Source organism: Trachypithecus francoisi, unplaced genomic scaffold (assembly GCF_009764315.1).
Source record: "Trachypithecus francoisi isolate TF-2019V2 unplaced genomic scaffold, Tfra_2.0 Lachesis_group3, whole genome shotgun sequence".
In the NCBI taxonomy this organism is placed as follows: domain Eukaryota; kingdom Metazoa; phylum Chordata; class Mammalia; order Primates; family Cercopithecidae; genus Trachypithecus; species Trachypithecus francoisi.
Window position 1 is genome coordinate 98,936,542 of NW_022681468.1, and position 23,896 is coordinate 98,960,437.

A 23,896-nucleotide genomic window follows, 5' to 3' on the forward strand; every position below is an offset into this window, starting at 1 on the left:
ACCCCCTGCCTCTGCCTATCAGTGGCTTAAGCTCCCCACCTCAGAGCCACCCCACAGGGAGATGTTGCTGGCCAGGCTAGGTTGACTGGCTCACTGGACCCTGCACAGAGAAGGTTCAGAACCCCTCAGCACTCAGAGAACTAGACCAACCTCAAAAAGCAACTGTCCTTGAAGAGGAAGAGCCAGGATTAAACAATAATTCTTCAGACATTATTAAAAAATGACATAAAGTGCATCTTATTAAAAAACATATAAAAACCACATAAATTCAGGGCCCCTGTGCTGGGCAGTGTTGATATCCCTTAAGAGTGGAGGAAGGTGAGGGATGGAGGGTGAATTGGGGACTGGGGAGAGGACCAGGGCACAGTTAGTTCCTCGTGTTTGAGTTCAAAACTGGAGAGGGTGGATGTGGCGGGAAGGGGCACACGGGTTCTCACGCTAAGATGGAGGAAGGCAGGCAACAGTCTCTTCCTTGAATTCTGAGGGAAAGGCGTACATTGTCACCAAGCCTCTCCTGAGCTCACGCTGTCCTCTCATGTGGCCACAGCCTGATACAGGCCGGAAAGGTCCAGGAGTTGGGTCCGAGCCCAGGACCTGGTGAGGGCTGCAGTGCCAACCTAGCCCTCTGGTCCCTGAGGCGGTAGGATGATGGCAGCAACAACTATATCCTTGGCCGGCTGGCAAGGCAGAACGCACGGAGCCCAAGCTGGTTCTGAATCTGCAGTGAGACAGGGCAGCCAGTGGCAGCAGGACAAGGCGGAAGGTGAAGAGGCCAGTTGGTGAGGGTTTCCAACTCTGTCTCAACCACTTTGGACGCATCCCCAGCGCCCCGGGAACTGGAGCGGCCGTGTGCGCTGCATTCTATGCTGTCTCTTCCCTCTCACTCTAGTTTCACATTTTGAATTGTTTTTTAAACAAAAGGCTCAGTTTACATAAGGAGCACTGTTTCACCAACCTAGGCAGGCCCCCATATTTGGCCAGGACCTCTGGGGCCATGGCTGTTTGGGTGTCTGGGTAGTAGGAGCCTCGCTACTTGACTGGAGAGCAGCAGACCCGCTGGCTCCAAGGCTCCCAAGGGCTGGGTACCACAGTTGTGTTCCACGAACAGCAGAGCGGAGGAGAGGTCCAGTTGACCCTCTCCGAGCTTTCACAGCCCCTGAAGCCAGGGCAGCGTCCTCTAGAAGTCGGCTCTCACACCACAGAGTCACGGATCTCTGAGCCAAGGCGGACTCGGGGCCGGGGGCACACCGGGGATACCTCCACGAAGCTGTCTTGGATGCTGAGTGGCCTCTTCTCTGACTCGGTGAAGACTCGGGCCCCCGGGGGGCTGTCTGACAGGGCCTGGTACCCTCGGTGATCAAGTGGGGTGCTAGGGGGGCCTAGGCCGTTGAGTGGGCGGGTCTCAGGGGGCAGCACCACAGGGCAGGTCTTAGGGTGCACGCTGGCACATTCCCCCTGCTTCAGGAAGACTTTCATGCTGTTCCGGTGCCGGTAGAGCAAGAATAAAACTGGGAACAGCACGGCTAGCACAAAGAGTGTGCACATCACCAGGAACTCCTTCCAGTAGGACTTGTCTGCACCCCAGCTGGCCTGGCCACCAGCTGGTGCACTCACACGCGATGTGCTGATGATGACGGGTACACTGCCACCCTGATCTGTTTGGTCTGCCACCCCGTCCTCTACCACCTCTGGGCAGTAGCTGGTTACCAGTTGCTGGAAGCCCTCCTCTAGTGACCAGCACTGGAACTCCCCCAGCTGTTGGGAGCCCACCAGCAGCAGGTCCCCAGTGGGTAGCACATGGCAGGAAGCCGAGGCATTGATAGGGGCCCCGTTGTGCAGCCAGAGTCGAGTGGCCAGGTTGGAGAGGAGTGGGCAGGCCAAAGTGTTCACTGTGTTGGGCTGGAATTGGACTTGCTCACATGGCTTCTCACCTGCAGGCAGAAAACGCATGGGGTAGGGAGGTGCCAGTGTCCACAGTAGCTCCAAGCTCCCCTGCCTCCCTCTGGGCTATGCCCTGGTGCCATGATGGGCAACTCTGGGGACCCCTGGGACTGAGTCTTCCTGGGGACCTGCTTACAGGGGCAGGGGGCGAGGATGTGAGGAAAGGCATTTACGACATCTGTGCCTGGGGGAGCCTTCCAAGCAGACTTGTCCCCACCTCTCTCCTCTATCTTTTGAGGGGGCACCTCACCTGTTGGTACAAAAGACAGGGACACAACCAAAGAGGTGCTGCAAAGGTCCTTGGCATTGGCTCCCTCGATGTCCTGGATCCATGGGCTGAGGACCAGAGAGAATTCTGGGATTGGCCAGGAAGTCCGCTGAGCCCGCATTCAATCACCCCTCACTGCAGACTTGGGCCTGGGCAAGGGCCTTTCCTGAGCTGATCCCCACCCACGGGAGTCAGCATCTCCTCTGTCTACACATTATTTCAAGTCAAAGCTAAGATAACACTTCCTTTAATTACATAAACAGTATGTACCTCAGTGGCCGGGCACAGTGGCTCACACCTGTAATACCAGCACTTTGGGAGGCCAAGACTGGTAGATCACTTAAGCCCAGGAATTCAAGACAACCTGGGCAACATGGCAAGACCCTATCTCTACAAAAAATAGAAAAATTAGCCAGGCATGGTGGCGCACGCCTGTGGTTCCACCTACTTGGGAGGCTGAGGTTGGAGGATCGCTTGAGCCCAGGAGGTCAAGGCTGCAGTGAGCTGTAATCACACCACTACACTCCAGCCTGGGCAACACAGAGAGACCCTGTCTCAAAAAATAATAATAAAAAATAGTATGTACCCTCAGAAAAATATTGGAAGGACAGCTGGGATCTGTATGTACAGATCTCTCTCTTTTCTTCTTTTTTTTAATTAAAAATTTTTTTGATGTGTTCTCATCTTTTTTTAAAAACAATGCACATGCATACATCTATGTAATAAAAAATAAAGGACAGTAATTCTGGACACACTCAGGAGACATATAACTCAACCAGGCATGAAGGATGAAAGCACTACAAAAATCACAGCATCGACCAGCCAGTGATCATGACAGTTAACATTCTGGTGTGTCCCTCCTGGCATACGCACCAAAACTCACTTGGTTTTTGTAAAAACTGACACCAGGTGTATCCATACATGAAGCAAGAACACTACAAACAGGACAGTTCCCAATGTTATATAAAATATATGAATGTTTGGCCAGACACGGTGGCTCATGTCTGTAATCCCAGCACTTTGGGAGCCTAAGGTGGGTGGATCATTTGAGGTCAGGAGTTCGAGACCAGCCTGGCCAATGTGATGAAACCCTGCCTCCACTAAAAATACAAAAATTAGCCAGGTGTAGTGCCAGGTGCCTATAATCCCAGCTACTTGGGAGGCTGAGGCAGGAGAATTGCTTGAACCCAGGGGCAGAGGATGCAGTGAACTGAGACTGTGACACTGCACCCCAGCTTGGACAACAGAGCAAGACTCTGTCTCAAAAAATAAATAAATAAATAAATAAAATGAAGTAAAATAAAATAAAATAAAATAAAAGGATTTTTGTTTTCTATACACATATGTAGTAAAATCTGAGAGGATAATATATCAAAATCTCACTGTGATTCTCTCTAGGTGGTGGGATGAGGGTATTTTTTGTTTGTATTCATCCCTATTTTCTAAATGAACATTTTATAACCCAAATAGGTTATTCTGAAACCAATTTTTACTGGGTTTGTTAATGGACCATTTCACAGCCCTACTATTACTAAAGCACATTCACATGCTAATCCACATTTTTTCTTCAAGGCTTTTCAAAGTTGTGGTACTTCATATGTAACCAAATCATGTCCTCATTTTACAGGTAGCCAAGACAAACACATAACTTCCTGTCTGAATTGCACTTGAGAGGAAGCAGGAGAGCTAATTAATAATTATCCTGAGACAGTGGACATAAATGAGGCCACGTGGCAGTCCCCAGGAGGGCCCAGGATGGTGCTCGGAGGCCACCTGTGCAGCGCTGGACAGATGGGAAGGGGCCTTTGGGAATGCTCACCTGGTGGCCAGCTCAGGCTGGTAGAGACTGACGTGCTTGCAGCTGGAGCCGCTCCAAGCACAGTAAGGGTCCCGGGCGAGGAGGCAGTCCCCACAGCTCCGGTACAGGCTGCAGTTGGCCACGGGCACCTGGACTACGCCAGAGTGTGAAGCCGCATACAGCAGCCCCTGCACAGCCAGACACGGGGATGAGAAGTGGGCATGGGCAGCCAGGGCCATCACCCATGGCCACCCAGCTTGTATGCCTCCCAGAGCCACCCCCAAGAGGCCTGTTATGTAACCGGCAACCCCACTTTCTAATAGCTGGATCCTGTATCTTTACATCTTGCTGAGGCAGGGGAGGAGAAGCTGGGTGGGGACTGCTTGGTGCTCATGGAGGGCACCCCCGCAAGCACCCTGCCAGGATTCCTCCTTGGCCTGCTCACCCTGTGGGTGTCCAGGAGCAGATTCTGCACAGGCTGTCCTGATGAGAAGATCTGCAGCTCCTCAATGATGTGCACCCGGGGGCCCACGCTCACCGCCTTGTGTAGCCGGCCATCACCTGGGGTGTAGACAGGACTCAGGCCCAGGGTGGACCCCACCGCCCATGACCCACTGGCCACGTGCACCCCTTCCCCTGAGCCTGCTGGGCTGCAGACACTCACCAGTGCCCAGGAAGAGGACATCGTAGGTGTGGTGCAAGCCAGGGACGCGGTGTACAGCCACACGCTGGTAGCGAGCCTGGGGCTGCAGCAGCAGCATGCGGCTTCGGACCTGCCCATCCATCAGGAAGTGGTCCTTGAGGAAGTTCAGCACACGGTCTGGGAGCTGCAGGGACGAGTTGATCTTCCTTTCCCGGGCACTGTTGGTGATGCACTAGAGGAGAAAGCAGCGGCGTGAGGCCAGCCACACCTGGGGGCAGCAGGCCCTGCTTCCCAGTGGACAGTAGCAGTGTCTGTCCCCCGGCCCGGAGCCAGGGTACATCCCTGGCAGTGCTCTACAGAGCCGGCGTGCACGTCTGAGGGAGCAAGGACAAAGCCCAGGGTATGGGGAAACCGAGTGCTTGGAGGGCTTCCTTGCTGTGTCTCCTCCCCACCTACCACCCCAGCCTCATATGCCCAGGGGCCTCAAGAACCAGGACCACACTCCCTGCTCCTCCGCACCCTTCACCAGTGCTCTCAGGAAGCCCTGGCTGGGCAGAGCGCCCCAGCGCAATCGGCAGTTCCTTCCTGCCCCGCCTGGGGCTTCCTGAAATTCTGAGAGGTGCTCCACACCATCTGTCAGGGGCTCCAGCAGGACCCAGCTCCAGCTGCCCACAGCAACAACGGCTCGCTGACACACCCTCTTTTGGTTTCCCTCCCTCCTCCTCTCAACCTTCTTATTCCTTCATGCTGCTTCCTGGCATCACCTCCCTAATAAACTATTTGGCACATCTATCCTTGTCTCAAGGTCTGCTTTCAGGGTAGCCCGTTAGGCTAGAAGGGAGGAAGAAAGCACTATTTCACCACAGCTTGCCCATTCAGTCACTTGATAATTAAATAAGCAGCTTGCAGCTGAGTAGGGGAGAGGACCAAGTGAAGAGATGATTGTAGCAGCCTGCAGCAAGCGCCCTGATGGGGACACACTTGTATCCCGAAACAGAACTGAAGACATTCTAACATTCATGGTTACCTCTAACCCAGTAGACAAAGCAGGCCTGGGCCTATGTCCCATATTAAAGATGAGAAAACAGATTCAGAGAAGCCAAGTGATCTGCCCGAGGCTAGGCAGCCTTGGTTCCAGCATGGTGTGGGGACCCACATCTTCCTAGCACCCCTTCTGGGTACAGGAAGCCAGTACCCACCGCTCCAGGCCGGGGTGTGGGCACCGGGTGGGTCACAGTGTACCACTGCTGCGTCTCACGGTTCACCTCCTTGTAGAGGCCACTGAAGACCCTCTGCACATCCTTCATGGTGAAGACGCAGACAGCAGAGCCTTCTGTAGTTCCTCTGTGCCTGCACAGGAAATAACCAGATTAACCCAGGAGCCCTGGGGGCCCCAGTCCCAGCCACTCTTCACCCTTCCATCTCCAGCGAGGTCTGGGGACCCTACCACTGGGAAGTGAAGACTCCATAGAAAAGCGTGTCACGCCAGTCCTGGGGGCTGGGGCTCAGGGTGAAGACGTCCTGCAGCACATTGAAGGGGAAGCCATCGTCGGGCCGTGAGCACAGCAGTTGGGCCTTGAGGAAGGAGGTCCAGCGCTGCTGTAGCACCCGCTCTCCACCCTCATCACCCTGGAAGGAGAGGCGGAAGGGCTGGGCTTAGGCACACGCTGAGCCATGACAGGGATGCATGGCACAGGACTGCTTCGATGGACCCACCCCAGACACCAGGACTGAAGGGCAGGAGAAGGCCAGGACCAACTTCCATCTGAAGTCAGGAAGACCTGGAGGCAGTGTACACGTCCATCAGGAGCATGGTCCTTACCGTGACCAAGCAGAGCCTTCCTAAATATGGAAAGGAGGCTGCGATTCACTGCTGAGCAAATAAGGAAGCCAAAGAACCCCAAAACAGCCTAATGCCATGTTCATGAGTGAGTTAATAAGCACAAGGTCGGGACTGTACTTATATTATTAATGCCTGTAATCCCAGCACTTTGGGAGGCCAAGGTGGGTGGATCACTTGAGCTCAGGAGTTTGAGACCCTGTCTCTGCTAAAAAATACAAAAAAATTAGCTGAGCATGGTGGTGCATGCTGGTAGTCCCAGCTACATGAGGCACTGAGGTGAGAGGATTGCTTGAGATTGGGCAGTGGAGGTTGCAGTGAAATCTCACCACTGCATGCCAGCCTGGGTGACAAAGTGAGACCCTGTCTCAAAAAGGAAAAAGTAAATAAAAATAAATAAATAAATAAATACACAGTTACACATATGCCAAAAAAAAAAAAAAAAAGGTGAGGAGAGGGCATTCTAAAATGTTAACAGTGACTCCTTGTGCTGGGGTGGTAGGGTGATAACACGAATAGTTCACATTTAGTCACTGCCCACCACATTTCTAAGAGCTTTACATGGATTAATTAAATTAATTCACATAACAACTCTGAGGTCAGTGTTATTATTCCTATTTAACAGACAAGGAAACTGTTAACTGAGGGGGTGAGGGACTTGCCCAAGATCCTAGGCCATCAGGGTTTGAACCTGGGCAGCTGGCCTCTGGGGTCTGTGCCCTCCAGCTGATGCTACAGTGCCTCTTCATCTTGTAAGTGATTTTTGTGTGTACAGTTCTCTATTTTCACTTTTTTTTTTTTTTTTGGAGACAGAGTCTTGCTCTGTCAGCCAGGCTGGAGTGCAATGGCACAATCTCGGCTCACTGCAACCTCCACCTCCCGGGTTCAAGCGATTCTCTTGCCACAGTCTCCCGAGTAGCTGGGATTACAGGCATGTGCCATCACACCCAGCTAACTTTTGTATTATTAGTAGAGATGGAGTTTAACCATGTTGGCCAGGCTGGTCTCAAACTCCTGACCTCAGGTGATCCACTCACATCGGCCTCCCAAAGTGCTAGGATTACAGGTGTGAGCCACCACGCCTGACTATTTTCACATTTTTTAAGTAAAAAAAAAAAAAATGGCTGGGTGCAGTAGCTCATGCCTGCAATCCCAGCACTTTGGGAAGCCAATGTGGGTGGATCTTTTGAGCCCAGGAGTTTAAGACCAGCCCGGGCAACATGGTAAAACCCCATCTCTACAAAAAATACAAAAATTAGCCGGGTGTGTGGGCGCACACCTGTAGTCTCAGCTACTCGGGAGGCTGAGGTAGGAGAATCGCTTGAGCCCAGGAGGTCGAGGCTACAGTGAACCGTGATTGTGCCACTGCACTCCAGCCTGGGTGACAAAGCAAACATCCTGTCTAAAAAGAGAAAAAAAAAAAAAAAAGTAGTAAAATATTTTAATTTAAAAGGTGAGAGAGAAAAGCTGTTAGCCAAGCTGTACCCCCTGGGGGATGGGAAAGGCCATGCATGGATGTGGGTGATCTTGCAGCTGTGGAGCCTTTGAGGTCCCTGGGGTGGCCACCCTGTCGCCCCATTCCCCTCACCTTGCAGATGCGGGCAATGCGGGACACGATGGTGTTCTCAAAGAACTCAAATTCCTGGCCAGTCTCGCTGAAGAAAAAGTAGATCTTGTCATCATCGCCTTGCAAGCTGCCCAGGCTCTCAGGAATGTAGGCTGAGGCCACAAAAGCTGGGTCTGTAGGGACCGGGTCAGGAGCTCAGAGTCAGCCCAGAAATCCTGGAGACAGGCCCTGCTGGGGGAAAGGGCCCCCTTCTAGGGCCCGGTGAACAGGATCCCTGCCCTCTGCATGGTGCCAAGAGGACTTCACCTTGCAGCCAGTTGAGGGAGCTCTCGGTCTTGGTGGGGCGAAGGCTTTGGCTCCGGGAGATGGCCGGGTCATTCCCTTGGAAGCTACTGACTGTTCCAGTGTAGAGCTCGCCATCTGCCAAGAAAACATTCCCATGGGAACAGGCTCTTCACCACGGCCCCTTTTCCCTGCTCAGGACCCAGAGTGACCCTAGCACTGCCCGTTTTGCCTGTGGTGGGCAGAGAAGGAAGCTGGAACTTGAAAAAACCAAACCTAAGACAAGCCCATGGCCATTCTGTGCCCTTGGAAATAAGCATGGCATGAACCCAGCCTGTCCAGAGCTAGCCCTCTGGCCCTGCGTGCCCCCACATGGAACTTCAATGAACCCATCCTGCCCCCAACACTCACCAACCACCAGGGCCGTGGACTTGAAATTCGGGTCGAAGGGACAACGGCCCTTGCCGTCTTCCAGGAGGACATTCCCCTTCTCGTCCCTTGCCAGGGTGAAGTTCTCCACGTTCTGCAGGAGGGTGGACACATGGGCTCAGGGGCACTCCAGGGAATGAGCATCGGGCTTGGTGAGAAAGAGAGAGGTGTGCAGGAGAAAGCAACTCTACAGGCAGGTGAGGTGTACAGGACAGAAGGGGTCAGGTGTCAGGGAGGCTGTCCTGCTCCCCCAGGACATGGTGCCGAAGGGTTTGAACCTGGACAGTCGGCTTCCAGAGAGGCCTCACCCAGACACAGTGCCGCACTGTCTCACAGTGACCCGATGTGGGACACGTTATCAGACCCACTTGGCGGAGGAGGTGAGGCTTAGAAAATGATGTGAGCCTGGCAGGACGTGGTGGCTCACGCCTGTAATCCCAGCACTTTGGGAGGCCGAGGCGGGCAGATCACGAGGTCAGGAGATCAAGACCATCCTGGCTAATATTGTGAAACCCTGTCTCTACTAAAAAATAGAAAAAATTAGCCAGGCATGGTGGCGGGCACCTGTAGTCCCAGCTACTCAGGAGGCTGAGGCAGGAGAATGGCGTGAACCCAGGAGGTGAAGCTTGCAGGGAGATGAGATCGTGCCACTGCACTCCAGCCTGGACGACGGAGCAAGACTCCATTTCAAAAAAAAAAAAAGAAAAAGAAAATGATGTGAGCCTGGAAGGGGCAGCAATGTGATTCAAACCCAGGCATGTCTGACCCCAAAGCTGGGCTCCAACCCACAGCATCAAATGCCACCCTCTGCTAGGGGTGTGTGCTGAGGAGGGGGTGTACAAGATAAGACAAGAGAATCAAGCAAAGGAGAGGGAGAGATGCTGGAAGAAGCAGGAGAGGGCAGCAAGGCCTGGGTGGGACAGGATCTTCATGGGTGAGTGACTGCATGCCTCCCTGCACAGGGAGACATGGCTGTCAGGGCTGAGCTTTGTGCCAGGGTGTGGGGCCTCAGGGCTCTTGGAGACCAGTGGTACCCAGAAACCTCCCTCTGGGCCCTGCCTTTCACCAGGGGTCCATGCTAAAGAACAGGATCCCTGAGGCAGAAAGAGGGGCAGTTCCCAGGCCAGCCTCAGGGCTGAGGACAGGGCACTCACGATGTAGGTGCACATGGGGCTGAAGGCTGCTGTGCCACAGGTGAACAGGTGACTGCTGCTGAGTGGCAGGAGGATCTTGATGTAGTTTTGACAGTCGCGCTGGGGGAAGGAGTGAGGGGATATCAGTCCCATGCACAAGCTTGCCACCAGGTGGCACCGCTGAGCCCTCCCTACCACACCCAGGCCAGGCTTCTGCTCCCAGGACTGGGGATGGGGCACTCAAGTCCAGGAACAAAGAACCCACGGGTTTTCTGGGACACAGTGGAGCATGCATAGAGTGTGTGTGCTGCAGGGAGTCCAGGGGCTCAGCTAGTTTTGTGACTGGCAAACTTTCCTTCGGCCTAGGGGTGAGGGCACAGAATCCTACCCCCTTGAATTGTACTGGCCCCCAGGAACGTCCTCCTCAGAAGCCACAGGCTTCTGAAAGCCTTGAAAACCACAGGCCCCTCCCAACCAGGTGGGAAGCTGACGAAGCCACAGCCCAGAGCAAGAGGAATGCTCAGCCCTGAATCCTGAACCCCAGATTCATGCATCACCTTCAATGGGGTGTCTAACTGGCACCTGCAACCAAGCTTCTGGTCCTCCCTGAAACACATGCTTCCCCCTGAGATCCTGCCACTTCCATTAACTCTGTCTTTTCAGTCACTGAGGCCCTAACCCCAATCAGCCTTGACACTTCTTGTCGGTCATACCCCATAATTTCCCACCCAGAAATCCTGGTGGCTCCATCTTCAAAATGCATCTGGAATCTGAGCATTTCTCACTGGTCCAAGCCACCACCATCACTCGCTCCTCACTGCTCTCCCTCCTCCTGTCCTTCCCCATGAAGGCTACTCTACCACAGTAGCCAGAATGACCCTCTTCGTATACAGGTGAGACCAGTCACATCTCTGCTCAGCCCTCCCCTGGCCTCCCAAATACCTCCCTCAGAGTGAAATCAAAAGTCCTGCCCCTCCTCCAGATATGCCACGGTCGGCTCCTTACCCTCTCCTGATCTTGGCTCAAATGTCACTTTTTTAAAGAAATGTAACCTGACCACCTTATTCCACCCCACCCACCGCCAATAACATTTGTAAACTGACTACTTTTTCTTTTTCTTTCTTTTTTCTTTTTTTGAAACACAGTCTCACTCTGTCACCCAGGCTGGAGTGCAGTGGTGCGATCTCGGCTCACTGCAACCTCTGCCTCCCAGGTTCAAGCAATTCTCCTGCTTCAGCCTCCCAGGTAGCTGGGGCTACAGGTGCCCGCCACCATGCCTGGCTAATGTTTTTTGTATTTTTAGTAGAGATGGGGTTTCACTATGTTGGCCAGGCTGGTCTCAAGCTCCTGAGACCACTCAGGAGACCGTGAGGCGGAGACATTGTGATCCACCTGCCTCGGCCTCCCAAAGTGCTGGGATTACAGGCGTGAGCCACCGCACCAAGCCTGCTTTTTCACAATTAAATCTCCAGTACCTACAAGTATATGGACACAGAGTGGGTGCTTAATCAATGTTAGCTGAATAACAGAATGGCAGCCAGGACTTGAACCTGTGTCTTGATCCCAAGTCCGGCACTCTTTTGCCCTCACCTTACCCAGCACCTGCTGCACTTAGGAGCAGGAGCAGGAGGTCTCTAGGGATGATGATGAGTCCTGCAGGAGAACCTGGGTTGAACCAGATTTCATCCTGTGCTTTGGCCAAAACCACATCAGAATCTGTCAGATGTGCTACATCAGGAATCATCTGCAGAGGGACACAACTCTCAACCTACCCAATCCCTGTTCACGCTGGAAGCTGACTTGTTAGTCCTTGTGCCTATGAGCCAGGTGCCTTATACCTATTAGCTTCCTGAATCCTCACTGTAAGCCCAGTGAGACCGGATCATTATCCTCATTTTACAGGTGGGCCCATTAAGGCTTAGAGAGGTGAATCTACTTGTCAAAGGTTGTAGAAACGTAAGTGTAGTGCTGGGATTCAAACCCAGGCCTGGCCATCTCAGAAGCTTATGCCCTTTCCACCCTGCCTGGCTGTATCTGCTCCCATCTCCCACCCACCTCTGGCCTGGATGGAAGTCTACCACCCTCCATCCCTCCTGCAGCTCAGCTCCCTTCCAGGTGCGGGCTCACCTGTGGGTCCTTGCCCTTGAAGCTGCACTGCTGTTTCTTCTCTGCGTCTGCACTCCAGAGCAGCTGGGGAATGAGAAAGGGCAAGGTAGTGGACAAAATGGAGGGTTTGCTGAGCCTCCCTCCTCTCTCATCGGCATCATCCTCAGACCAGAAGGTCAAGCTTCCAGTCCATCTTCCCTCTGCGGTCCTCTGCCCAGCCTAGCCAGCTCCAGGCAACATCTCTCACCTCCTGGTACTCCCCGCCTGGCAGGAAGCTGAGGTTGCTACTGAGTGCAAAGAGGGCCTCTCGAGCACCCACGTACAGGGTCCTGCCATCCCTGCTCAGCAGAAGGGCCGTGTAGTTGGAGATGTTTTCGGCTTCGAATCTAAGGAATGGCCGCTCTTCAGAGCCTGGGGAGAGGAAGATGGATATTATCTGGGGCCACCCCTCCCACAGGAAGCCTCTTAACACCAACCTCTAGATGGACTGATTTAAAGGAAGGTCATCAGCAAGACAAAGGGTAGCAAGGGGCTGGGGGCAGGGGGATCAGGTTTGATGGGCGAGCAGCATTCCTGGACTCTCAAACATTGCATAAGAAACAACGCAGAGATGTATGTATGAGAATACTGGCCGGGCGCGGTGGCTCAAGCCTGTAATCCCAGCACTTTGGGAGGCCGAGGCGGGCGGATCACGAGGTCAGGAGATTGAGACCATCCTGGCTAACACGGTGAAACCCCGTCTCTACTAAAAATACAAAAAACTAGCCGGGCGCGGTGGCGGGCGCCTGTAGTCCCAGCTACTCGGAGGCTGAGGCGGGAGAATGGCGGGAACCCGGGAGGCGGAGCTTGCAGTGAGCCGAGATCGCGCCACTGCACTCCAGCCTGGGCGACACAGCGAGACTCCGTCTCAAAAAAAAAAAAAAAAAAAAAAAAAAAGAGAATACTACGGCACCCTTCACATTAATAAAAAGCTGGAAACCTAAGAGTCAGTCCAACCAGAGGGGACCTTGCCAAAATCAATTATGATGCCCCAATCCAACTGAACACTACACAGCTGGGGAAAAAAAAAATGATGTATTAGAAGCTCCAGAAAAACAAGCAAGAAAGGCATGGTCAAAATATCAAGCAAACTAAAATATAAAGTGATGAGTTTTGAGCACATAATAGAATATTAAGAAAGGAAAATACACTTAACAGTTTCCTTTGAGTAACATTAGACCCAAAGAGAAGAAAATGTAAGTGGGCCTTGCAGTGAATGTGATTTGCATTGACAGAGTAATGCAAATGTTCGGCACTGGTTTTTTTTTTTTGAGACGAAGTCTCGCTCTGTCACCCAGGCCGGAGCGCAGTGGTATGATCTTGGCTCACTGCAACCTCCACCTCCCAGGTTCAAGCGATTCTTCCACCTCGGCCTCCCCAGTAGCTGGGATTACAGGCATGTACCATCACACCCAGCTTATTTTTGTATTTTTAGTGGACATGGAGTTTCACCATGTTGGCCAGGCTGGTCTCGAACTCCTGAACTCAAGTGATCTGCCCATGTCAGCCTCCCAAAAAAGCAGTGGTCTTTAACTTTGAGACTGATGGTTATTACACAGAATGAGAGTGTTTTCAATTTTGACCTCAGAAACCAGAACTGACGACAGACAGACATCATAATATGGCAGCAGGGTTGTCACAAGCTGCTGCCAATGGCTAATGGAATAATAAATACAGGTCAGGCCAGGCGCGGTGGCTCAAGCCTGTAATCCCAGCACTTTGGGAGGCCGAGACGGGCGGATCACGAGGTCAGGAGATCGAGACCATCCTGGCTAACACGGTGAAACCCCGTTTCTACTAAAAAATACAAAAAACTAGCCGGGTGACGTGGTGGCGCCTGTAGTCCCAGCTACCCGGGAGGCTGAGGCAGGAGAATGGCGTGAACCTGGGAGGCGGAGCTTGCAGTGAGCTGAGATCTGGCCACAGCACTCCAGCCTGGGCGGCAGAGTGAGACTCCGTCTCAAAAAAAAAAAAAAAAAAAAAAAAAAAGTACTGTTTTATATTGCAAAGGTAACCAAATAAAGGAAGTGAATACAGTACGGTGACAGAATATGTTGCAGGGAGGAAGGGAAGGGAGATGTAAGTGAGGGAAAGTCAGGAAGTCAAATAAACCAACAAATAGTGGTATAAGTATTTTACTTAAAAATATGGAGGAAATGGGCCGGACGCGGTGGCTCACGCCTATAATCCCAGCACTTTGGGAGGCTGAGGCAGGTGGATCACCTGAGGTTGGGAGTTTGAGACGAGCCTGACCAACATGGAGCCCGTCTCTACTAAAAATATAAAATTAGCAAGGCGTGGTAGTACATGCCTGTAATCCCAGCTACTCGGGAGGCTGAGGCAGGAGAATCGCTTGAACCTGGGATGCAGAAGTTGGGGTGAGCTGAGATCGCGCCATTGCACTCCAGCCTAGACAACAAGAGTGAAATTCCATCTCAAAAAGAAAAAACAAAATGGAAGAAATAATGGTAGAACAAGAACCCTAAGAACCCTAAATGATTAGAAGTCCCTTTTAAATTGGCCTGGGGCGGGAGAGGACACGTTTTTGTTTGTTATAATAAGCCCTTCTATACTTAAAAATATATATATATACGTGCATGTCTCCTTGATAAAAAATTTTATTTATTTTTTGAGACCGAGTCTCACTCTGTTGCCCAGGCTGGAGTGCACTGGCATGATCTCAGCTCACTGCAACCTCTACCTTCCAGGTTCAAGCAATTCTCCTGCCCCAGCCTCCCGAGTAGCTGGGATTGCAGGCACGTGCCACTATGCCCGGCTAATTTTTGTATTTTTAGTAGAGACAGGGTTTTGCCATGTTGGCCAGGCTGGTCTTGAACTCCTGGCTTCAAGCAATCCACCCGCCTTAGCCTCCCAAAGTGCTGGGATTACAGGTGTGGGCCACTGCACCCAGACCTTGGTACACATTTTAAATATCTTTTGTTTTTGCAGAATAACAACAAGGAAAGAGACAAATTATCTACCACTAAGTGAAAATTAAGGTTATATTTACAGTATATATGGTCAAATCCTATTTTTTGTGGGAAAAATATAAGCATAGGAAAAAAATCCAGAAGGATGTATCACAAAATACTAAACCATGGGCTCCCTGGTAGAATTATAGGTAGCATTCTTTTCTTTTTTACTTATTATCATTTTTAGATTCTGTAATAAGCAGGTTATCCTTATAAGATGTGAAATATATAAATTAGAGAAGAAAAAAAAAAGCAACACACACATTTACCCACCAGGGTACTGTTTATGCTTTGGGCAACTAATGGGTTTGGAGAGAAATTATTTTTAAAATTCTAAGCAGCTGATGAGAACAGAAAAGTAAGTAAAGAGCAGCACCCTGACCAACCTCAGGCACGCTGTAGCTGACCAGTGGGTCATGACCACACAAACAGTGTCCCGAAGCTGAGGAAGCAAAAAGTGCAACATGCCCAACCAAGCAGCTGTGAAGATGACTTCATGTGTGTTTACCTGTGGAGTGTTTTTACATACCCCCAGCCTGGTTCCATAAAGGGTGAGGAGACATGAAGAAAAGAAAGTAGTGAAATATAAACATTAAAATCAGGAGCAGAGAAAACCCAAATCTGAAGAAAAACATCTCAACCAGCAAGGAAGTAAAAATTCACATAAGTAGGTCATTGAGTCTGCACACAGCTGGTAGAGAAGGGCTGCGCCTTTAGTGCTGAGCCTCCTGGTGGCCAAAGAAAAATGGGAAATGAAGCTACTCCATCCTCAATGTCCATAAGGGGGCACACATAGCAGCCGTTTGCGTTTGTGGGAAGCTCGGCCTTTTTTTTTTTTTTTTTTGAGACGGAGTTTTGCTATTGTTGCCCAGGCTCGAGCGCAGTGGCACGATCTTGGCTCACCGCAACCTCCGCCTCCCAGGTTCAAGTGATTCTCCTGCCTCAGCCTCCCGAGTAGCTGGGATTACAGGCATGCGTCACCATGCCCGGCAAATTTTGTATTTTTAGTAGAGACGGGGTTTCTCCATGTTGGTCAGGCTGGTCTCGAACTTCTGACCTCAGGTGATCCGCCTGCCTCGGCCTCCCAAATTGCTGGAATTACAGGCATGAGCCACCATGCCCAGCAGCTCGGCCTCTTTTTTTTTTTTTTTTTTGAGATGGAGTTTCGCTCTTGTTGCCCAGGCTGGAGTGCAATGGTGTAACCTACACCTCTCAGGTTCAAGCGATTCTCCTGCCTCAGCCTCCCAAGGAGCTGGGATTACAGGTGCCCACCACCATGCCTGGCTAATTTTTAGTAAAAACAGGGTTTCACCATGTTGGCCAGGCTGGTCTCGTGACTTCAGGTGATCTGCCCGCCTTAGCCTCCCAAAGTGCTGGGATTATGGGTGTGAGCCACTGCGCCCAGCTGAAGCTCAGCTTTACACCTGGCAGCAAATGAGGAAGGAAGCCCTCGGGTGGGGGTGACACTAGTCAACAGGAAGACGGGGGTCAGGTGGCTGAGCCACCGCACCCGGCCCTCAAGTAGGCGCTTCTGTTAGGCAGCAGAGACATCATCTCACTGAGCTGTACATTCTCATACATGTCATAGGAGGAGTGAGACATATAAAGATCACAGGAGTCTCATGAGGAGTGAGACCAGGACAGACAGACACTGCGGTCCCTCCTCATCTTTTGGATTTTTCCAGAATTACCTGGAAACGAGGGCTGGTTCAGATAAGCTGGTTGCCCGCGCTTATCTACCTGCCGAAGAGCCACCTCGGTGGGCCCTGTAAGTCTGGGCAGCAGACCGCCCTTGGAGTCTGTCCAGACACAGAAATGCCAAGGGTCAGAGATAAGCCTCAGTCCCAGGTGGCAATTCAACCCCACTTACGACTGGCAGAAGGGGTGGAAACCTGCTGGGGCACTATAGACAGAGTGCAGCCCTACAGACCAGCCAGCCCCTGGTTCAGCCCAGGCCTCCAGCCCTCCAGCCATGCGAGGAGTGGAGTGAATGGAACGACAAAGGGACAGAAAGTGGAAAGTGCCTTGGAGAGGCGGGTGAAGGGCCCCTTAACCAGGCTTTCTCCTTCTGGGGCTTCCCTTCCATACTTGCCCTCATCTCTCTGCCCTGAGACTCAGACTGAAAGCCATGGTGTGCAGAGTAGAGTTACAGACCTGGGTTCAAAGCCATCCTCTACCACTTACTAGCTGTGTGCCACCAGGACACGCCACTTAACCTCTCAAAGCCCCATTTTCCTTATCTGTAAAATGGGGAAAATAATAACACTTTGCCTCATGGGGTTGTTATTAGAAAAAATTAGATTACGCATGTAAATAATAATATACATAATAACCCACATTTACTGAGACAGCTTTGCTCAAAACAACGTTGCACATGGTTTGCAGTGTGGCATGGTGTCTGGCACACGACCAACACTCAATGAGTGACTCAAAAACAAAATCCAAAAACCCCGCAGGAAAATCCAGCCTGGTGAGAGCTGCCAGAGGGGCAGGGCTCCTTGGGGGAGCCGGGCCTCCCTCATCGGGGGGGTTCACGAACTTAGCCTGGGAGATTCTAACTTAGGCACACACCTGGTCATATGAGGGTCTCAAGGCCAAAGCCAGAGAGTATCAGCTCAGAAACAGAGACTTGTGTGTCACAGGCTCACGTTGTGGGTGTGAGCTGGTCTGTGCTCAGTGTGAGTGGTGTTACTGTCTAAGGGCCCAGGTGCTTGGGTCACCTCCAGAGTGACTGCAGACGTCTGTGCAGGGCCCTGCCTGAGCTTGCCTGTGGTGTGTGTGTGTGTACACGGTACCGCAGGGCTTGTCCACGCTTGTGCACTCACTCCTAGGTGCTCTTTGTGCAGGGGTGATGGGGAGGGGATGTTTCTGTACTTTACTTCCTGCGAGGGACAGGTGCACCTTGGGGTCAGTCTTAGCTTTTATGCTCTCCGTTGTGCTAAAGAGCGTCTCGCTCGCTCTCCTGGGCTGCCTGTGCTGCTCGGACATCCTCCAAATCCATCTATCCAGTGGGTTAGTCCAGTATGAAGAAAGCAGGACACGCCGAGGCTGCAGCCAGTTTTCCTGCTCAGGATGAACCCTCTCCCTCCACCCCGACAGGCTTCAGCCAGGGGCTTCTCCAGGGCCAATGCATCCCACTAGGCAGATCATCCTTCAAGAAGGCAGAATGGGGCTGGTCTGGGGCTGCCGTGTCCCTCCCTGGAGGGAGACAGCATATGGAGTGGGCACATAACACCTGCAGGGTCCCCATTCCCTACCCCAGGAAGTGGGGCTCTGAGTAGGAAGTGATGTGGGAATATTCAGCCCCCAGCCCCATGTAAGGGTCCTCCTTCCCTGTGACTCAGCCGGAAGCCTGGAGCTCTCTGGGGTTAGACAGGAATAGGGCTCAGCACCATCCCCACCCTGGGCAGTCCCCACCCCAGGCCAGCCAGCGAGCTGTAGCAGCACTGTGACTCAGAGCCCCACCCCACCTTTCTCTCTACTGTGGCTCCGGGCACGGCAGCAAGACGCTGACCTGGCCCTAACATCCCACCCGCTACAGGCCCCAGCAGGATCAGGCCAGAAAACACCAGTTTCCCTGTGGAGTCGGTGGGGAAGGGGCCTCCAATGCAAGGAGGCAGCCAGTGGCCTCCCCCACTTTCAGAGAGGAGTCTGGGTGGGACAAGTCCCCAGAGAGCCTCCTGAAAGACTGTTGTAGCCCTTCGTCCCCAGGGATGTCACAACTTAAGTCACCAGAACCTTGGACCCACTTATCCCAGCAGCAGCCCCACCTCCAGGGCAGGAGTGCTGACAGGGCCGCAGTCAGCAGGAAACTGGGACACACAGCCAACCTGGGTGCACTTCCTTCCTCCACACCGCCCTGCCCGTGCTGGGCAGGGCAGCCACCTCTTCCTCATGGAGCATGGAGGAGGGGGCCACATTCTGCTGACACCAGCCCAGTGCCAGAGTCTAGTCCCTCGTTGGGGATGTTGTGTGCCAAGGGTCCTCCCATGGACTGAGGTCACCAAGAAAGTGGCAACGAGGGCAAGGCAACCCGGCCTCACAGCATCTGTGCTCCTGGGGCATGTCCTGGAAAGCCACTGCTACAGCCCCAAGTGGGCAGACCAAGAGCCTCTGCCGGAACCCCCAGTCAGTCCCAGCCCCGACCTAGGGCCTGTGCCATGGCTGCACACACCACTGCTGTCACCTTAGGAGCCTGCCTGCCGCCTGCCTGCTCACAGGCCTACCCAGGGCCAGCTCAATCTCTCTGCTCAGGGGCTGGCTCCCCACTAACAACTCCGCTCCTAGGGCCTCTGCCCTGGGTCTGCCTTCCTGCCTTTATAGATGTCTCCACTTCTTCCAAGGAAATCGGGGTCATCAGGCATAAACAACCTCAACTTCCCGTCCCCATCTCCTCAGAGACCAAATCCTATGTGACCAACTCTACCTCTCAGAAAGCAGTTTTTGTTCCAATGTCCATTCTAGAAATTTTTGTGCCTCCCTCCACCTGCCTTAGACAAGCTCCCAAAGAGAACAGCCACCCCATGCCATCTCTGCCTCTCACCTTCCACTCACGCCTCCACAGAAGTTGGGCCTCAGCCAGCCCCACGCTCAGCAGGGACAGCCCTGCCAAGAGCCCAGGGATCGCCTAGCTGCCAGACCCCAGACACGGGTGATGCTGCCCCATCCTCTAGGTGTCTGTGCCCCCAGTCTCAAGCATCACCCCGTGTCTCCCTCACATGCCTTCTGGGTCTCCAGCCCTCAAAGAGCTAAATAAAGTATGTAAGCACCTCCTCAGCCCTTTAAATGGATTAAGTCGTGCCATCCTCACAAGGCTGCTGTGGTTTATTACCTCCATTTCAGGTGTGAGTCAGCCCTGGGAGGAGTGGTGGGGATGCCATCTGACCCTGGATCCTGGGCCACCTGGCTGCAGAGTCTGTGTTGCTGACCACCCTCCCGCCTCAGGCTTTGCTCCTGAATGTTCTTACTCTCTGGGTCCGTCCGTTCTTGGCCCTGCTCCTTTCACTCCGTTCAAGCTCCTGGGTCCATGCTCATCACGTTGATGACGCGGATGCTGGCGATCACCAAATCTCTTCATCCAAGTGCAGATCTTTCTCTAATACACCAGACCCCACAGTGCAGGAGGGCTTCTGTGGGTGCTTCCCACCACCTCACTGCCCCGTTCCAGTCCCACACCCTGGCTTGGGATTTTGTGTCTGTGTGTGGCACCACTCACCTGGGTGTCTCACCATCCTTCTCCCTCTCCCTCCTAAGTCCAGTCTATAATCAAATCCTGCCAATTTTCTCTCAATATTTTCCAAGTCCATTCCCCTTACCATCCCCACTACCACAGTCCTGAGCCAGGCACCATCCTCTCACCCAGGCCACCACCACAGTAGCCTCCCAACCAGCCTCCCGCCTCCAGGCCAGCTGCTATGCTGCAGCCAGAGGGCTCTCTGGGAGCTGTCACTGTTCTGCCTAAAAACTTTAATAGCGCCCCGTTGTCTGAGCTCCTAACTTGCCAGCCTTTGCCACCCACCCACCTCCTGGTTCAACCAAGTGACATGGAACTAACTGCAAGTCAAGGGCCCATTTCTCATCTCCGGTCTGTTCAGGAAGTCCCCTCCGCCCAGAAGGCTTTCCTTTTGACTAACTCACACTCATCCTTTGAGACTCAGCTCAATTCCACCTCCTCCAGGAGGCCTTCCTGAATCCCCAGCTGGGCAAGGGCCCTTCTCCGTATGCCCATCATTTCCTGTTCACATGTCTTGCAGGGCACTGGTGACACTGTCTGGTGATGGCAATGTTTGATGTTTGATGATGATGATGATGGTCTGATGGTCTATCTGTGCTCTGTCTTTCTTTTTTTTTTCAAGACAGTCTTGCTCTGTCGCCCAGGCTGGAGTGCAATGGCATGATCTTGGCTCACTGCAACCTCCGCCTCCTGGGTTCAAGCGATTCTTCCGCCTCAGCCTCAGCCTCCCAAATAGCCGGAATTACAGGCACCCACCATCATGCCTGGCTAATTTTTTTTTTTTTTTTTGAGGCGGAGTCTCGCTCTGTCGCCCAGGCTGGAGTGCAGTGGCGCAATCTCGGCTCACTGCAAGCTCCGCCTCCCGGGTTCACGCCATTCTCCTGCCTCAGCCTCCCAAGTAGCTGGGACTACAGGCGCCCGCCACCTCGCCCGGCTAGTTTTTTGTATTTTTAGTAGAGACGGGGTTTCACCATGTTAGCCAGGATGGTCTCGATCTCCTGACCTCGTGATCCGCCCGTCTCGGCCTCCCAAAGTGCTGGGATTACAGGCTTGAGCCACCGCGCCCGGCCGTTTGTTTTTTATTCTATTTAATTTTTTTTTAGTAGAGATGTAATCCCAAAGTGTTGGGATTACAGGCATGAGCCACCATAGCTGGCTTTTGTGCTCTCTCTTCCACCACGTTGAGAGCACTTTCTTTTTTTTTTTTTTTTTTTTTTTTTGAGACAGAGTCTCGCTCTGTCGCCCAGGCTGGAGTGCAGTGGCCGGATCTCAGCTCACTGCAAGCTCCGCCTCCCGGGTTTACGCCATTCTCCTGCCTCAGCCTCCAAGTAGCTGGGACTACAGGCGCCCGCCACCTCGCCCAGCTAGTTTTTTGTATTTTTTAGTAGAGACGGGGTTTCACCATGTTAGCCAGGATGGTCTCGATCTCCTGACCTCGTGATCCGCCCGTCTCGGCCTCCCAAAGTGCTGGGATTACAGGCTTGAGCCACCGCGCCCGGCCGTTTGTTTTTTATTCTATTTAATTTTTTTTAGTAGAGATGTAATCCCAAAGTGTTGGATTACAGGCATGAGCCACCATAGCTGGCTTTTGTGCTCTCTCTTCCACCACGTTGAGAGCACTTTCTTTTTTTTTTTTTTTTTTTTTTTTTTGAGACAGAGTCTCGCTCTGTCGCCCAGGCTGGAGTGCAGTGGCCGGATCTCAGCTCACTGCAAGCTCCGCCTCCGGGTTTACGCCATTCTCCTGCCTCAGCCTCCCAAGTAGCTGGGACTACAGGCGCCCGCCACCTCGCCCAGCTAGTTTTTTGTATTTTTTAGTAGAGACGGGGTTTCACCGTGTTCGCCAGGATGGTCTCGATCTCCTGACCTTGTGATCCGCCCGTCTCGGCCTCCAAAGTGCTGGGATTACAGGCTTGAGCCACCGCGCCCGGCCTGAGAGCACTTTCAAGATCAAGACCATGTCTTATTCATGTTTGTATCAACTGGTCAGGCGGGCTCCCAGCAGTTCTTCCATAAACGTTTGTTGACTGAACAAATGAATGACACAGTCCCAGTCAGAATGCCCCAGCCCAGAGAGGGGCCCCAGATAAAAATGGGGGAATGTGGAGGTCCTGAAGCTTCATACTCACAAAATTGTGTCTGAGAAGCACTGTTTCCACTCTGACCCCTCCCAAAAGCACTGAACACATAGAAGTATAATAGCTGGCCGGGCGCGGTGGCTCAAGCCTGTAATCCTAGCACTTTGGGAGGCCAAGACGGGCGGATCGCGAGGTCAGGAGATCGAGACCATCCTGGCTAACACGGTGAAACCCCGTCTCTACTAAAAACTACAAAAAACTAGCTGGGCGAGGTGGCGGCGCCTATAGTCCCAGCTACCTGGGAGGCTGAGGCAGGAGAATGGCGTGAACCCGGGAGGCGGAGCTTGCAGTGAGCTGAGATCCGGCCACTGCACTCCAGCCTGGGTGACAGAGCGAGACACCGTCTCAAAAAAAAAAAAAAAAAAAAGAAGTATAATAGCTGACAGGAGTTTGACTTAGGAGTTTCCTATCTTTTAAATATTAGCAACTAATTAAAATTTTTCTCTTTTTTTTTTTTTTGAGACAGAGTTTTGCTCTTGTAGCCCAGGCTGGAGTACAATGGCACAATCTCGGCTCACTGCAACCCCTCACTGCAATCCCAGGTTCAAGCAATTCTCCTCCCTTAGCCTCCTGAGTAGCTGGGATTACAGGTGCCTGCCACTATGCCCAGCTAATTTTTCTATTTTTAGTAGAGATGGGGTTTCACCATGTTGGCCAGGCTGGTCTCGAACTCCTGACCTCAGGTGATCCACCCGCCTCAGCCTCCCAAAGTGCTGGGATTACAGGTGTGAGTTACCGCACCTGGCCTAATTAAAATTTTTCTAAAGAACTTGGAAGTCAAACAAAATATATCCCCAGGCTGGCTGTGACCCACTACCCCTCAGTCTGCAAACTTCTGTCTGAGACGTGTGCCCCAGTCTCCTGTGTGCCACATTCCTGACCAAGTCTGCCAGCTCTGCCTATTTCCAACCATGACCATGCCATGCCATGCCACCAGGGTCCTCGGCTGGATCCCTTGCCCCGTCTAGACTAACCTCAACAGATTTCTTTACTAGATGGAAATGTATCTGCAATTATTCAAGGGCTGAGGCAGGTCATCTTGCTGCTTTTGTACGATTCACAGGTGAAGCAGGAGGCAGCTGTTCTAACGGAAAGAATGTGGTTGCTGAATCGAGAACTGTGGCCCAAGGCTTGGTCCCAAACTCTTCTGTAGCCGCATGACCTTGGTAATGAGTTAGCTTCACTGAGCTTTGGTTTCCTCATCTGCATGAGATAAAGCAATACACTTCCATATCCAACAGCAGAGCCTGGCACACAGTGAGTGCACCGCAATGGCTGCTTTTCTTTGCTCTTCCTGTTTGGCCCCCTTCCTAGAGGATGGGCCAAAAGGTGCCAAACAAAGAGGACACAAGTAGGCTAATTTGGCTTCTCTTTAGGAATATGGTAAAATGATGGCTTCTGTCTCCTACCTACCATCCCACTGAAACTCCCTCACCACAGGCCCCCCACGTCTCTGAAGCCTGTTAGACTACAGGATGGGCTTCCAGATGGATCCAGGAGTGCAGAATAG

The 23,896-nt window shown here is 52.5% G+C and overlaps 1 protein-coding gene and 1 pseudogene across 2 annotated transcripts in view; both read right to left on the reverse strand.

Annotated features, from left to right (window-relative positions):
• Window positions 1-188: 188 nt before the first annotated feature.
• Window positions 189-23,896, reverse strand: part of SEMA4B (semaphorin 4B) — a 45,581-nt gene continuing 21,873 nt past the window's right edge. Inside the window, exons 3-15 of the mRNA XM_033189012.1 lie at window positions 12,255-12,418; window positions 12,029-12,091; window positions 9,923-10,021; window positions 8,751-8,862; window positions 8,364-8,477; window positions 8,079-8,230; window positions 6,098-6,279; window positions 5,850-6,000; window positions 4,672-4,882; window positions 4,453-4,568; window positions 4,029-4,195; window positions 2,192-2,277; window positions 189-1,931 (exon numbers count right to left, since the gene is read on the reverse strand). Coding sequence (XP_033044903.1) covers window positions 1,192-1,931; window positions 2,192-2,277; window positions 4,029-4,195; window positions 4,453-4,568; window positions 4,672-4,882; window positions 5,850-6,000; window positions 6,098-6,279; window positions 8,079-8,230; window positions 8,364-8,477; window positions 8,751-8,862; window positions 9,923-10,021; window positions 12,029-12,091; window positions 12,255-12,418 — 2,357 coding nt within the window. The 3' untranslated portion in view covers window positions 189-1,191. The remainder of the gene's footprint in view (window positions 1,932-2,191; window positions 2,278-4,028; window positions 4,196-4,452; window positions 4,569-4,671; window positions 4,883-5,849; window positions 6,001-6,097; window positions 6,280-8,078; window positions 8,231-8,363; window positions 8,478-8,750; window positions 8,863-9,922; window positions 10,022-12,028; window positions 12,092-12,254; window positions 12,419-23,896) is intronic.
• LOC117070216 lies at window positions 214-878 on the reverse strand (annotated as a pseudogene). Its single transcript, XR_004431830.1, has one exon. The product of XR_004431830.1 is annotated as an uncharacterized LOC117070216 (transcript).